Genomic DNA, 16,675 nt, shown 5'->3' with positions numbered 1-16,675 from the left:
GATTCTTTTTTAAGGGTTCGCTGTAAGGTCAAGCCAACTAAGAGATTACTCTAGACCCAGTAGAGTTGAAACTTCATCTTGCTTCTCCTATCTGAGCAATAATGCAAGGTTGTTTCTCGTCTGACCTGCTCCAGTGAAGGTGTGGCACTTACAGTTTTATTTGAATCCTAAGTTGACGGGGGTTAAATAAGACAGTACTCGCCGCTATTCTGTCTTGCATACAGAATTTCTGAAAAGCTGCTCTGTGCTTCATTACAGGTGCTTGCAAACATGACTGCAAAATATTTACTGAGACTGTCTTGTCTTCCTGCTTCTTTTAGGTACTGAAGCCAGTGCCTACTGACTTGAGGTCGTCTGTCCTGATCATCGTGCACTGCGTGGCATAGTACTAGTTTGTAAGGGACATGTGTCATTCTTCTATAACACCTCGAGCTCCTTGCTCTGGGAATCAAGGACTTTTGAAAGTTCCATATTTTTCAGTGGCAGAGAGGTCAAGCATTTTCTGTTTTGGTTCTCAGGATGTGGATTTTTTCACCCTCTTTGTTCGTCACATTAGGACTGCTGTGTGCTTCATACGGCAGTGAAAGACCTGTTTTTTTCTGTGTTGTCTGCAATTAGCCCCAATGTACTCTGATTGTGTGTTGGGGCTTTTTGCCTGGCATGCTAAACTAGCATTCTGCATATTTGAATTCCCTGTTACTTTGGAGGCATTTATGAATTCATGAGTGCAACTCTTCCCCTCATGGATGCTTGCTTGATAAAGATATCTGAACTCTCAGGTTATCTAAAGTGTGATGTCCAACCTTTGGCAAAGGCCATTTACTGTGATTTAATGTTCTTTTGTAACTTCCATAAATAATAACTATGCCACAGTGACATATATACCAGTAGAGACAGTACCTTCAGTCACTAGTATGGGTCATTTTTATCTGCATTCTGAATTCTTGTTAACATTCAGATCAACCTTTCATTTCTCAGGTTAGCTTTCTATTTCAGTCCATGTAGTACCTGTAGAGATTGGGGATCTTTGGTGCTCAAATCTGTATTTTTATCGGAGATACTAACTCATATTGTCAATTTAAGTGCACAGAATATGTATTCAGTGTAACCGTTTAGTATTTTAATTTTGCAGATTGGAGACTGACAGTCCTCGATCCAGTACCAAGAGTGCTGTCATTCAAAAGCTTGCACAGCCTCTTTGTTCTACTTCACTATTCAGGGAAGGGGGGTATTATGGGAGTTATTGCATATATTTATGTACACCGTTTTTTTTTTGGGAGGGTATTATTAACGTTGGGTAGTATACATTGTGCCATAGAAAACAGATGAATATACTCCACAGACTGATCTTCTGAGATGGAGGACCCTGACTTTATGAGCAACAGTAGGTTACTTCATCCAATAATGAAAGACATGAAATTGGGTTAACATTAACAGTCCTTGTCAGAGTGAACCACAAAAGTCACTAGATAAAACTGTGCTTAACCCTCTGGTAGCTTGCCACAAAAGCAGTCAGGCCTAACCTAAAGGCAATGTGTAAAATATTTATGCAGCACTCCAACAGCAATAAAGTGAATGACACTCACTTCTTCCAGTGTTCACTAAGAACACTTTATGTGTAGATAAATAAGAACTCGCTTGCCTTGTTGGTGAGGTGCTGTGATGTGCAAAATGCCTTCATTAGCGTCTCTATTGTTACTGAAGAAATGTACAAATTAAGGCACTCTGTGGCATCTTGGGATCCTATTTAAATCCCTACCTCCCCTCCCCCAACATTTCTTTCCTTGGTCAAGCACAAAAGCTTTCCTCTCCTCCAGCTTCAGTACTTCATCTGCCTCCTTTAGCTCTCACCATCATCTTCATCTTCAGTCCCTCTTATGCTCTTCACTAAACTCCTTCAGTAATGCATGACTAAATACCTCATGGAAGGAAATATAGTTTATTGACTGAGCTGTCAATTTTGAAACCCAGGCCTGGATTTAAAGTACATCTTTTTAATTTGAATGGAAACTCTGTGATCTGTGTGATTCTGGGCAAATCACTCCCTGTAAATATTTGAAATGCAAGTGCCAAGATGTAATGTAAAGTGGATACTTCAGCAAAGTAAAGATCTCTTGATGTACACTATCTTGTATCATCTCCTAAGACTTACCTCAACTGTCCCTCCAGTGTTCCCAATCACTACATCCATGCTCCCACTTTAATTTCCATTCTGCCTTCCTTGGAGGCCCTTCAATTTCTCCTTCACTTCCTTGAAGGACTCTCACCTCCCTCATCAGTCTCTGCTTAGACTCATCACCAAATAGTAGCCACCCTCCTGTCCCATAAATCTAAATCCAACTGCAATCATAACCAGATCCATATGAGACCATAATTAGCACCCAAGAACACATACTCTCATCCTTGAGGGCATGAGACTTGCATGAGGAACAGGTCAGATGCATGGATTGGAAAGTCCAATAAAATCAACCCACAAATACAATCAAGGAAGGCATGAGATATGTATGAGTGGTAGCCCCATGGCAAACATGTCTGGCCTGCGAGCTACCGCCAAACACCACAAACAAAACAACCCAATACAGCACTGTTAGAAATGGGTTCTCTAGTTGGCAGCCAGTTTGCACCCTATCCAAGTAGGGACCCTCACTCTAGTCAGGATAAGGGAGATACGCAGCTCAGATAACTCCTTCTCACCCCCTTGGTAGCTTGGCACAACAGTCAGGCTTATCTCAGAGGTAATGTGGAACATATTTGAACAAAACACGCACACTAATACAGTGAAAACACCACAAAAACACCTGACATCAGTTTAGACAAATAGCCTATATTTATCTAAGTAAAACAACACCAGAACAACAAAAATCCAACATACACAAACAAGGATATGAATTTTCAAAGATTAAACTTCAATATAGCGCTTAGAAACACAACAGCTCCAACTGGGGCTATCACGGTATCATTGAAGGAGTCGTTTACATCAATCTGACGCCACTCACGAGGAAATAAGCCAGTGCTCGCAGTCGGAGAGGTGTGGCATCGCTGAATCTTGTGCAGAGCGGGAGAGGTGGTGCTGCGTCGGTACGAGGAGTCGGTTCCTGACAATTCTGCGGGATCAATGAATACAGCGGGTCAAGACGCAATGGGTGACCTCTCGGGGTCGCAGTCACGACACAGAACCCATTCAAGATTGAATCTGCTAGTGAGGGCTCTAATAATGAGGTTTTATTCCTTTTGCTTGGCTCTAACATTTTGTAGATTAAATACAATATTGATGGACAAAAAGATCCCTGTGATTTGTGTTTGAATTATTAGTGTTGAATGGATGGTCCTCCTACCACACAACCCCCTTTGTAACTGAATTGATTCTCCTTGTAACTGCAACAATGATTTCCAAGATGAGGCCATACAGTAAAACCTGAGAGGGGGCCTGGACGTTGTTTTATACTGGCCACAGGTTTGTGAATGTATTTGTGGGGCTGCATGTTGTTAGATCATCACAGCAATGGGTTTCCAGATTTTGAAAACCTAAAATTGGGACAGGTCAAATACAAAGAAATCCAAGCTGATAGCCACAGATCAAACTCCTGCCTCCTTTAAGACAGACTAGACATCCGAAACACAATAAAGGCCAGAGTTTTAAAGGATGTGCATTTTGTTGTATTCTATTAAGAGTTGCTGAACTGAAGAAAGAAATAACAGGTCTGAAGTTGTGCTATGCCACACATGAGGTTCTCTTATACATTGATGATGCCATAGTCGCAATCAAAATGGATATAGACACGCCAAAATCATTGGGTACATTGCAGTTCTGTAAATGTTCCTTTTGAGGAGCACAGAGTGGAGGTTTTTTTTACCTAAAGAGAAGGATACCAATGGTAACATCACTACCAGCCCTTTTAATCCCATTATAGACCTGCTTATCAACAGCAACCCTGCCATCCACCACCACCATCAGCGGCTTATGCAAAGCAGCCAGCGTGACGTAAGCAACCCACCTAGTCCAGGGACGTCACCCGTAAACAATGATCTCAACTGGGTACCAACTTCCATCATCTTACTGCATCCTGTGGTGCAAACATCTCAAACCATCTTCACCAGTGGAGTGAAGTAACTACAGACAAGTGGGTACCAGATCTGGTCACCTATGGTCATGCTCTAGAGTTTATACAGAGACTGACAGACATGCCACCAAAGGATGCGTCCCCCACCATCTTCACTTATTGCGGAAACAAGCCCTCACCGTGCTCGCCAAGGGAGCGATCAAGAGAGTATCCTTCAACGAGAAGAGCACAGGTTTTTACTCTAGTTTTTGCCTCATAATAAAGAAATCAGAAGAGTAGTGACCCATTTTGGACCTCAGAAAACTCAATAAATTTGTCAGAAAGCATTCATTCCACTTGGTCACCCTAACAGATATCCTGTGTCTCCTGAACAATGGGGATTATAGGAAGACTCACGACTTGCATAATGCATATGTCCACATTCCCTTAAACCCCAAACATCGCAAATACCTTCGCTTTACTGTAGCTGGTACCCATTACCAGTTCAAGGTCCCTCCATTCGGCCTCAAATCAGCACTCCTCATTTTTACCAAATGCCTGGCCTCAGTTGCAGCCATTCTCAGGAAGCACGGTCACCAGGTATTCCCCTACCCAGACGACTGGCTGGATTTGTATTGCTCTGTTTCACAAATTGGGACTTACACTAAACATTCAAAAGTCGCCCACTGTTTCACTACAAAAGATCAGATTTGTATCCTAGATACCAGACAGTACAAGGGCCCTCATTACGAGACTGGTAGTCTTAAGGTGCTGTTTTCGCATGCTGGCCGAGCGGAACACTCCTGATATGGCAGGCATAAGACCTCCAGTCTGGCGGTCTTTTGCCTGCAGCGGCTTTGGCGGTCCTGTGAAAGAACCACCAAAGTCGTAATGAGGCCCTATGCATTTCTTTCCCTAGAAAGGGAGCAACAATTGACTCAGCTGGCCCTCAACGATTTCCAGAAAAAAGTCTGCTCCAGTGCGTCTGTACAAGTCGTTGCTAGGGATGATGTCCTCTGCAATAAATCATGTCCCCCTAGAATGCCTGAAGATAAGACCTTTGCAAGAGGATCTAAAACACCAATAGATCCAGTCAGAAGGGTTGTTTGACGATCTCATCAAAATAACTCCAGGAATGGTTCAAGCTTTGGAGTGGTAGTTTCACACTCCTCACATCTCCAAGGGACTCATTTTTTTGCTGGTAATAGCAGACTTCACTGTAACAAAAGATGCCTCCGTGAAAAGTTAGGGAGATCGTCTCCAAGACCTGCAAATCCAAGGGAAATGATCTACCTCGCAAAGGTCTATTCACCTTGAAATGAAAAAGATTCTGCTTATGGTGTGTCAACAATCCAATTTGGACCTGCTGGAAGCGTCACCAGAGAAAATCTTACTTTATCTTTTTTCACTGGCTCGTTCAGGTTTGGTGCATAAGTCTGTGAAAGTACACCTTGCAGTGATATCCAGATATAGACATTCATCACAAGCTCCATTGTATGTTTTACAAGGATAGTCAAGCAATTCATGAAACGACTTTTCTGAGTTTTCCCTCCAGTCCGAGCGCCTCTGCCAGTATGGCAACTTAACATCATTGTTTCTCAACTCATCAAACCACCATTTGAACCATTTCAGAAGGCAGATCTAAAATTCCTTACCTGGAAAGTGGCTACAATGTTGGTGTTGACATCCGCTAGAAGGGTGAGTGAGATTCATGCATTCACAACCTAGGAGCCTTTTCTCCAGTTCACAGACTCGGGTATTACTCTAAGGACTAATAAAAAAAAAAAAATCCTAAGGTGCCTTCGCAATTTCACCTTGATGAACATATCATTTTGCTATTTTTTTTCCCAGATCTGGCCACCCCGGCAGAACTATCTCTGCACATACTGGACATAAAACAATGTATTAGTTCTACTTGCATCGTATCAAACATTTTCGTAAAACTGAGCAACTCGTTGCATATGGACAGTCTCAACAAGACACACCGGTTACTAAAGCAACCATTGCAAGGTGGATCTCCGTGAATATACAGTTTTTCCATTCCGGAGCGTGCAAACCGCTTTTCTCCATGCCAATACTGGAAAACGTAGTTGCAGCTAAATAACTCATTTTCTTTTGTGGTACAGATGACAAAGCTATGAACACAGTTGGTCTAAGAATGCATACAGGCACCATCATTGAATATTCAGTGCAAATGTATTAATTTCAAACAGAAACAACCTTATCGTAGGTGGAAGTGATGTTGGAGCAGCTCACCTTTCAGCTCATTTTTGATGTCTTCATGAATGAGGACTGTCATGGAAGTTGGTAGCACAAAGCTCTACCCCTGAATGGCAGTGCCTGAGAAGAATTCTTTTAGAGCTTTGTTTTCTTCCTGTAAGGGTTGTATCATACCTCTGAAGGTGTCCGACTGTATACTTTTATGAATTATGAGAATAGGTTGAAAACACTTCATGCTTTGATGGGGAAACATTGGAATGTGAGAATGTACCTAAAAACAGGCTACCTCTCAAATACCTGTTTTCTTAATTATTAATCACCCTGCACAATTGGCCATCCATGAAAGAGACTTGATTCTTGATCTCATTATTATGCCCGGAGGGATGGGCATTTAAATCTTTATAGCATTCAGTGTTAGTAATGTTTCCCGCTGGGTTGGGGGATGATTTGTGGTTATAGGTTCAGCTTTTATCCAGGATGAAGCCTAACATGTACAACATTTAGCAGTGAAAGGGCTGCAGTCTAGTTAAAAACAGTGTGTTGTGCCATATTTCCACAGGAATAGAGTGGTTTGGTCTAGAACTCAGTCAGAACTCTTGTTGCGTATCATTGGGCTCTGGCCTAGGTATGCAAGGTTTGACTTTCCCTCCCACGGGTCCTCCCTGTACTGAGTTCATTGCTTGAGCTGGAAGTTCAGGTTATTGTAGCCACTCACAACCCCACTGATCATACCTGCTTATCTGGTGTTTGTGCTTTTTGGTTTACAAACTTCCCCATAAAGGGGTCAGAGACACAGCGGTAATTTAAACTCTTTTTCTTTCCTTAGAATAGCACACTTAAGCACTGCACTAAGAAATGACACAATATACATTTGAAAGTGTTTATTTCGACAGTCTCATCCTGTTTCTTAGTACATGAATAATCACCACACAAACTCTTAAATCAACACTTGCGCATGTTGCTAGCAGCAAGAATAAAATGAATAATTTTAAACAATTAGAATGTTTCTAGCAGCCTAATACCCTAAAGACTACTTCTACTCATTGTACTAGGAAAGCATGCAGTTTCTAACTTTTCTCTAGAGTTTCTTGTGATGCTGCACACTGTATGATTTTTTTATAGTGGATCAGCTGTGGTTATCAGACTTCAACCGGGAGAGATGGTTCGCTCAGAAAGAAATACAAATATCAGCTGGGTTGAGCTACTCTCCTCTCTGAATCGACTCTCAGCGTAAAAGTGGATGTTGTGGCAGCATGGCAGGACCTCTTGTGATACATTAGACGAAGACCTCACTAATTCAGTTGTCAATTCATGTGATTCATATAGGGTTAACCACTGGCTTTTACCCTACATTGGGGGAATTTGTAATAACCTGACGCTTTAATGAGTTCTGTGAAAAATAATGGCATGCTGAATAGGGACCAAAGGCAGACAGGCTAACTTAACAAGTTCAAAATGGAGCCTGTCTGTGTGAGTTTACAACTCTCTGAGGGATCAATTTCAGTTTCTGGTGTGCCATCCAAGGATAAGTATCACCAGGGCCCTTGGTCATGAGTACAGTTTCATCTGGGGGTGATATTTTTTAGTGTAAATTAGATTAGAGCGAAAGGATGCCGTTTTATATGCTGCTCTGTAGTTCAGAGTTTTTATCTTTCTTCTTTCTGCTGTTCTTTTACTTTTCTGCCTTGTTAGCTGTTATACAACTAACACATAAGTGATGCCTATAATTGTGTGAGTACTGGGTTAGGGGCTTGTTGCCCTCTTGATTAGTTTGGCTCGTTTGTAAGGTAGGATACTTTAGAACAAAGAGTGAGTGGACTGATATTGGTGTTTTTGAAATATGTGACCTTTTGTTTGGATCTTCTAGGTTGGCCTAGTTTCTCAGCTTTAGAGTATGAAAATGAGAAGGGGCCCGGAAAGTCATCTGATCAATCCATTGGATTGGCATCTCCATTTTTACTGTCTGGTTTAATATTGCGATCAAGAGGGGAAAGAAATTGACTTTTTCTTGAGGCACTCACTACGTTGTCTTTATGCAGGATATGTTGACTCTTGGTGGCTAGTAATTGGTGTGAAATTTGCAGGGGTTTGGATCACTCATCTTGATGTCCACCAAAGGACATTGTTAAGTGAAGAATTGGCCTTCTCCAGTGGTCAGTTCTCCATTTTCTCTTCTTCTAGATTCTCCATGTGCAACTGCTATCCCTCCAGCTATCCCTCCAGCTATCCCTCCAGAAGAATATTCTGCTAGTGTAAGAAGTTCCACCACTCATGCAAAGGATTCAGAATCGTAGGTCCAGAATTGTAAGTTTAGGTTTTTCAAAGTTACGAAGTCCGCAATTTCCAGACTGTTCGTAGACAGCAGGTGGGAGGCTGTCAAGATGTTCACATTCACCATGTAAATTCATAACTGTTTTCCTCTTGCTCTCAATAATTGGTATGTTGAGGTACCCTACATTCAGTTGATTGATTTTTCCAAATCATATTTTCATAGCAAATCCTGTCTTTTTTGACAGAGGCAGAGTAGTTATACTTGAGCAATATTATTATTAGTTGGATGGTTTAGACTTGCCGCAAGGATTTGGGGTTGAGCTCCCTTAAAAGCCTCCTTTACTTAAGTCATTCAACAGCTCAAACACTGCCTGAACAATCATCCAGACCTGAATGTCAATCACCTACCTGAAGTTTAATTCAACCAAGGCAGAATTACTGTTTATTTGCCAAGAACACCAACAGAGAGCAAGTATAAATCTAGCTTAATAACATGAACTTTGACTGTTTCAAACCCCAACTTTCGCTGAATGCCAAGCCCTTGGATTCACCCTGGACACCAGCTTCATTCTCAATGAACACATTGCCAAAAAAACAAATTGCTGCCTGTGACAGCTCTTTCAAAGGAAGTGAATCCATTTCTTCCAGAAAGCTACTTCAGAACTGCTGTTAAAGCCCTCATACTCTTGCATCTGGAGTTTGGTAATGCCCTGCTCCGCGGCCTACAAGACTCCATAGTGGCATCCCTCATTTATCTAGGGCCTGAAGAAATATGATCGCCATCCTGCACCATCTCTAAACCAGCTGCATAATTTACAAAGCCATTATGCACACCCTGCTTATGTTGCAGCTACGTTCACCATCTCTGGTGGTTAACGGCATAGCTGCTACCAGGACACCATCACTCGTGCAGAGGTTTCAGAATCGTAGGTCTAAGAAGTGTAAAAAAGAAAATCAAAGCAGCAGGCCTTTTCGGTCTGTGCACTCATGGTCCAGAACAACATCCCAGTATCTGTTAGGAGTGCCCCAATGCTGCTCCAATTTGGGAAAGAGATGTAAACTCAATTACCATCCGCACCAACTCTACCTTTCACTTATTGACTTTATGCTCATCTTTGACCCTGTGCAGCATAGCAATAACACATGTACATGTATGCAGGTTAAGGAGGAATATGCTGTTAAATGGGATAGAAAGAGCAATGTTGGAGATATGGGATACCAGGTAAGAGAGGCTATTATTCTGAATACATTATGGAGAATTAGGGCCATTTATATAGCCAAGTAACACAGTGCAGCAAGTAGCCTGGCTGCACTGAGTAACAGGGAGAGGGCAGGAATGCACCCTATTTATCCCAATACGGTGCATTCCTGTCCTTTCCCCAGCACTTGCACTCAATGACCTGCCTATTGCCAGCACAGGCACCCTTGCACCATAGTGCAAGGATGCCTCCATTGCATGGAGGATTGTTCTTGTGCAGGAAGGTGTACCTTCCTGCAGAAAAACAATCCTCTGAGGCTTTTTCCTCTAAGTGTGCTGCAGAACGCAGCACACATAGAAAGAGAAAAAAACTAGGTGAAATGAAGATAATTCTCCTTGATACACCTCACCTGGGGAGAGGCATAGTTTTTTGCCGCATTCCCAGGTCTACTACTTCTGGGAATACATCAAAATCCATGGATGTTGCCTGGGAACACCCACACAATGCCCATGGAACATCTCCCTGGGGCAGAGTAAGGAAATGTATCAGTTTGCACTGCATTGCTTTACTCGAGTATTATGAAGTCACTAAATATCCTTTTGGGCTTGCGTTAGTTTTGCACCACGTTGCATGGTGCAAGAGCGACGCAACAGCACATGTAAATATGTCCTTTAAGTTTGAAAACAAGGGCAGCGGACAACAATTAGCTGCCAACCATAGGATATTTTTGATAGATCATTCTGAAGATTTCATGCTAGCGCTGAGTATTTTACGAGCAAAATATGGGGTCAGTTGTTTAATAACCTCTGTGGAAGCAATAGTATTGGTCCGAGATTAGTGTTTCCTGGACTTCTTGTATTTCTCTGTTTGAAATATTGGCTGCATTTTTGGATAAGTCTGGTAGGTATAATTTTGAATGAGGGAATGCCTGTGTTTGGTAAGAGTGACGGGTAGGAATCACAAGGGTTAGGTCTCCTAAATGTGGAGTTTGTGATGAACAAGCAGAAAAATAAAATCAGACTTGGGATTCATCAGCAACATAATAATGCTGATCATTAAAGAAACCAAACGGCACAGTTTTTAAATGGATCTTTAATGCTGGTTATTAATTTAAATTGATTGTTAGCACTGGTTATTAAACTAGTTTAAGTTGTAAAGATGTATACGGGTTATTTGGCCATGTAACACTTCAAATCATCAAAGAGAAGTACAGCAGAAAAGCATTGACTTAAACCTAAATAAAAGGACTAGCTGTTAAACATTGTTCATATATCCTGCAATGCAGCTTCTAAAGTTCCTGTGTGGATGCATTATTATGCATCTGTTTCTCTACATGTTCTCTGTTAACTGTTGAATGACTATGCTGATCATTTCTAGTCATTTTGTTTGCTTTAATGCCCCCTGGGTCCTGGTTGAAAAAATCTTATAAAGACTGTGCTAGAGGACATTACCATAAAGGCTATGAGAGAGAGAATATTTTGCTTCCAGTTCCTTATTAGTTCATAGTGGGCTGGGAAATTTTTTTTACGTCTCCCACAAGAAAGGTACTGTGAGGAACGAGACCTGAGAGTCCTCTGTGACCTGCCTGCGTTCACCCGCAAGCAGCAATTATCTAAACATACCGGTCCCGATGGGCCTGTTGAGATCTCTATATGTGGGGTAACTGTTGAACACTCTTTTGGTTATAAACTTTGACAACGCATAACTGCCGATCCTCCGCTGGGGGTCTTCGTCTGTTTACCATGATCTAGCATGATTGCAGCTTACTACTAGACGCAAGTGCTCTGTGAGCAATGTATTTATTTCCATACTATAAATATTCATGGCTCAAGAACTACTTATTGGATTATTGTTGTTTTCTTTGCTAGATAATTTTTTTCTAAACTGGTGTGGAGTGTTGTTGTGCTGTCATTCTCTGTGTTACTGTAATTAGGTGTTGCACAACTACACATATTTCCTCCTAAGTGAAGCCTGCTCTGTGCCAAGCTACCGGGGGTGAGCACAGGTTAATTTAGGTTGTGTATCTGACTTACCCTGACTGGGATTATGGTCCCTTCCTGGACAGAGTGCATCCCCCTGGTGACTAGAGACCCAATTTCCAATAACCTGGATGAAGGAAAATCATATGCAATTATATGCGGATAAAACTGAGATCCTGGTTTTTGGAGCACATCAATCTGCATGGTCTCCAATCTGGTAGCCTGAGACGTATGGCCCATTACCTACCCCTGTGGCTTCAGCCAGAACTGTAGGTGTCATTATCGACAACTCCTTCACTTTTGACACACAGCTCAATAGATCTGTAAGCTCCTTTTTTTTTAAATCATCACCATTTTGGCAGAACTTAAAATGGCAGTAGCTATTGCTCTAATAACATTGCCCCTTGGTTATTGCAATGTCATACTTACACATCAGTGCGTCCTCGCGCAGCAGACTGCATATCATCCAGAATGCGGCCTCCCATCTGGTTTCTGAATGCCCCAAAACATCTTTCAGTGAGGGAGGATATGGACCCCCTTCACTGGCTTTATATTAGAAAGCGTGTGACATTCAGAGCGCTCTGCATGGTATTTCAGGCTCTACACCAGCAAGAGTCTGTGCCTCTGAAAATATCTTATCTTTGGTACACCCCAAAAACACATCTTAGGAAGGTGACTATTCCAAGTTTTTGGGAAGCTAGATGGGGCTGCCCCTTCTTTAACTAAAGGGGCTACCCAGTTGTGGAACACCCTGCCCACTCATACTGCTTGTCTTGACTATTGCTTCCTTTCGGAAGCAATTGAAGACGTGGCTCTGTTCTCTTCTGTCATGGCAAGTTATCTTTTGCGATGAGATTTATGTGATGCTTCTTTCGGTTGCTTTCTAGCACGGTGACGCCTTGGCATAATGTGCTCTAGAAGTTCCTTTGCATTCCATCGTCTTGGCAGTATTTAGCTCCTAGCGATGGGTCGGTGAAAATCATTTAGATTGGCCATATTTTTTTAATGTATTGATGTAAGTATAACTATTTAGACTGCCTAAATATCGGATTTCAAAATGAATGCGTAATGCAGCAGGTACTTAATGATTTAACTTTTTATTGTTCAAAAGCAGAGGATAGCTTTATCATTAGAAAACCGAAAAGGCTCTGTGCCCCTAGAAGGCGATAAGTACATTTCTTCTACCTTCTGCCATTTGAAGGATATCTAGACATTGTTGCTGTGTCTGACTAAATTGACTGGCTAGGGCTATTAAATTGTTCAAAAAGTGGCATACTGGTCATTTATTGCTATCATCTTTTACTGACTACTTTAATCTAGTTCTCGAAGAAAAATTCATATACAGAAAAAAATTAAAATACAAGATTGACTTTGTTAAGGTCATGCCTTCTTGCATCACACCTTTGCACCTATAGTGTTCATACTAATAATTGGTATTATTAGTAGTAATTGTAGGGACAAATTGCCATTCACATTTTTAGTATGCTCCTGTATGACCTGCACGTCATGCATGATACCATAGAGGCTGTGCCTCGGGTAGTTAATCACTTAAACACAGTCTTACACACCCTCTGCAACACAGGTACATACCACTTAAGTTCGATAATCAGTTTGTGTTAGTCATAACCTTTTATTAGCTCTTGCTTCTGTTGCAGATAAAGTGACAGACATGTTCTATGTCTTCATAGCCAGCATTCCTTTTTCAGATTGCCTATCACGGTGCATTTCATAGAAGGTCTCCTGTATTTTTCTGCCAATGCTCTTTGGTGTTTGGCAGTGGTTCTTGAACTTAGTGTTAAATGTTCTCATAACATTATCATTCGCACTGATAAACAGTTGTTCTGTTTGCCTTCTGATTCTAAAGATCACCCTCTTGGTGGTGATTTGTTTTGCAGCTAGGGTCTATGAGTTGCATGCTTGTCAGTCTGGCCATGATTTAGTCTCTTCCCCCGAGACAAGCTGATGCTGCACCCTTGCCCATCCGACTGTAAGTTGTGTCTGCCTTCCTCATGACCTTTTCCTCCTTTCTTTCACCTTCCTTAACCTTCAAAAGAAGAGGAGTGCTTACACAACCTGGAACTTCGGTGTGCTGTCCTTTGATTATACAAGATGAGAGCGTGTGGATGACCAGCTCTTCATAGGTTTCAGACAAGCTAAGAAAGGCAAACCAGTTATCAAATATTCTACCTTGTGTTGGTTCAGTCTTTGCATTATTATCTGCAAACCTTCTTTAAAAAATAAACTTTCAACTAATAGTGTCACTCCATGGCTATTTTCTCTGTTCTCACCAGGCCCGTCGTGGGGGCAGACATTTGCCGGGCAGGTGCTTGATCTTATTTCATACCTTTATGTTTTCCTTGGTTTGATGGCATTACTAAGACCTGCCTTGTGGCTGTTCCTGCTATGAATGAGTCCCATAAGGTCCGGAATCTGCGTGAAGAAGACTCCATTGAAAGAAAAATGTAGATTTTTTCATTAATATTTCTGATCAATACATTAGGACCTGATTTAGGTATTGGTAGAGGGGAATACTCTGTCACAAACGAGACCAGTATACTGTCCGTCTTATTATGATTCCATGATACCCTTTGGAGATTGTAATAAGGCGGATGGCATATCCGTCACATCTGTGACAGAGTATTCCCTCTCCAAATATCTAAGTCAGGCCCTTCAGCTTGCTGCCCTCACTCTACCCCTTCTGCGATAGTGCAGCAATAATTTGATTTTAAGGTATTTTACTGTTCAGTTATTCATTATGTGCTGTCTGCCAAGCTCTATTTGGTTCCTCTCTACACACTTCAACTAGGCTCAGAATAATGTATGGAACACACTGGGGTGCCAGGCAGTGGTAGGCTTAGGCTGATGGTGTTGCACTCTGGGCTGGCAAAGACACAAATAGAGTTGCCCAGTAGCACCTGCAGGTGCTGGAGAGCTATTGCTGAAGGAGGAGTTTTCCGGATCCCCTCTGGCACCTGGCTTACATTCATAAAAAGAGTAATCCTCTGGAACATAAAGAACCAAACAAATATTTCTGTAGTAGTTAAGCCACTTTTTTCTTAGGAATTCTCTAAAAATGTGTATGGGAGGGTGCACTGAGGCCTATTTACATGCTTTTAATCAACTCAGTCTTGTATTATATAAATGTGATGGCTAAGGTATTTTGGTGAGTAGTGGAAACAAATGAAAGGAAAAATCATTTTCAGAACAAGCAGAAAGAAAATAAAACTGCAAGATAATCTAGTTAACTTGACAAAGTAAAGTTAGTCAGACTTGACCACAAGATTCTTTTTCCCCTCTGGTGGTCAGTGGGAGTGGGCAACATCCCTTGGCCAGGCAAAGGGGGACCAGGTTCTCTCCTTGTCTACCACCAGGAATATCTCCATCTTGTCTTCACTGAGGTTGAGGAAATTGGGCTATATCTAGTGGTGATAGATAGTTGCTCAAATAGACCACTGTCCTCATTCAGCCATTAAAAGGATCTTTGTGTCACTAGCGTAACAATAGAAATTGAACAATCAGAGCGGATGAGAAAAGCCACAGGCTCGTCCTAAATGTTCTAAATATTTTGAAACAACTTGAGGAGGGTCATAAGCAGTGCTTAAATGCAACTACGGGGTGAGGTCAGGGGCACAGGCATTTGTTTTCCACACCATATATTTGATAGGTGCAAGAGAGGGAAAACAAAGAGATTGGAAGGATGAAGAATAAACGGCAAAGCTTTCACAAAGGGAGAAAGCAGAAATCTGAAAGAGTGAGATAAAGGGGCAGGGAGTGTTGGTAGTGGATGAAAGACTCCCAGATTTGGTATTCGAAATGGCGATGTTTAATTGCACTGTCCCTGGCTTCTGCATAGAGTTCTGTCCCTCTTTCTTTCACAAATTAAGCACTGGTCATAAGTGGTCAGGAGGTGTTTATGTGGCAATTCTCCCTTTACCACCTGTGGTCATAAGTGATTAGGATGTGTTTATGTGGCAATTCTCCCTTTACAACCATTACCTTTGCTCTTATGAAACTGGAAGCAAATAGGTTAAGACAAATACACAAAGCCCTCGGGAGTTTGGTGAAAAGTTGATAATCCTGAAGACTCCCTTGCCACCATGTACGGGAGTGATTATTGCAAGTAGCTTTCGATTTTGCTGACTTTGATCATTGCTTTACGTTTTTCTGTTTTATACACATTTTTGCAGAAAGGATTACATACAGCAGAGACTTCCTAATGAAGCTTTCAAGCCTGTCCATATCGAGGAAGAAACCAGAATTCTTGCCGGATCATCCCATTGTGCTTCAGGACCCTGCAAGTATTTTGTGTCATGTTTCTCATTTCTTAAAGTTCCAGTTATTATAAAAAATATTGTTAGACACAAAGTGAAACCGATTTTACTGTCGAAAGATTCTTCTGGATAGAAAAAATCGCGAGGTCATAAAACCAAGAAACAGTGTAAAATCCCTCCGAAAACAAAGAGTAAGGGGTTACAGAGGAGTGAAAATACAGAAATAAAACCAGGGCCTAGTAAAATAAAAATAGATATTGTTGAAACCCGTATTCATTTAATTATTTGACTTCCCTCCATAACTGAAGGGAGGGCTGTTGAAATTGGAAAAAAAGAGAAAATAAGTGAAATGATAAGTGAGTTGGCGGTATGCTTTGGAAATTAATTAAATGAAATAAAAATAGTAATATATTGTAAACACTTAAAATGTAGCAACAGGAACTCGTAATTCAGGAAAAAAAGAATGTCTTCTAATAAGGAATAAATACCCGTAATAAATGCTGCGGCATAGACGCAAGTAATATGGAACATAGGCTCGAGCATAAATCACTAGGATATTAGTAACATATTGTAAACGTTATTTATGAACTTTATACCATACCAATACTTTATATTAATCACAAAGATCATCAAAGTGCAGAAGAATAAAAAGCAAAATACATATGTGGATAAAACCAGCTATTGCCAAAGAGGAA

At 41.3% G+C, this 16,675-nt stretch overlaps 1 protein-coding gene across 8 annotated transcripts in view; it reads left to right on the top strand.

Annotated features, from left to right (window-relative positions):
- The window catches only part of C2_2H8orf88 (chromosome 2_2 C8orf88 homolog), a 443,912-nt gene that overhangs the window by 311,022 nt on the left and 116,215 nt on the right, over nucleotides 1-16,675 (top strand). For 6 of the 8 annotated variants that reach the window (XM_069218970.1, XM_069218973.1, XM_069218974.1 and 3 more), the window contains one exon: nucleotides 15,897-16,003. In XM_069218970.1, coding sequence (XP_069075071.1) covers nucleotides 15,897-16,003 — 107 coding nt within the window. Of the gene's footprint in view, nucleotides 1-15,896; nucleotides 16,008-16,675 lie in introns of all 8 variants that reach the window. The other 2 variants (XM_069218976.1, XM_069218975.1) reach the window with 1 other exon arrangement.

Source organism: Pleurodeles waltl, chromosome 2_2 (assembly GCF_031143425.1).
Source record: "Pleurodeles waltl isolate 20211129_DDA chromosome 2_2, aPleWal1.hap1.20221129, whole genome shotgun sequence".
Taxonomy (NCBI): Eukaryota; Metazoa; Chordata; class Amphibia; order Caudata; family Salamandridae; genus Pleurodeles; species Pleurodeles waltl.
Note: the sequence above shows the minus strand (reverse complement) of the source record. Positions and strands in the feature narration are given on the sequence as shown.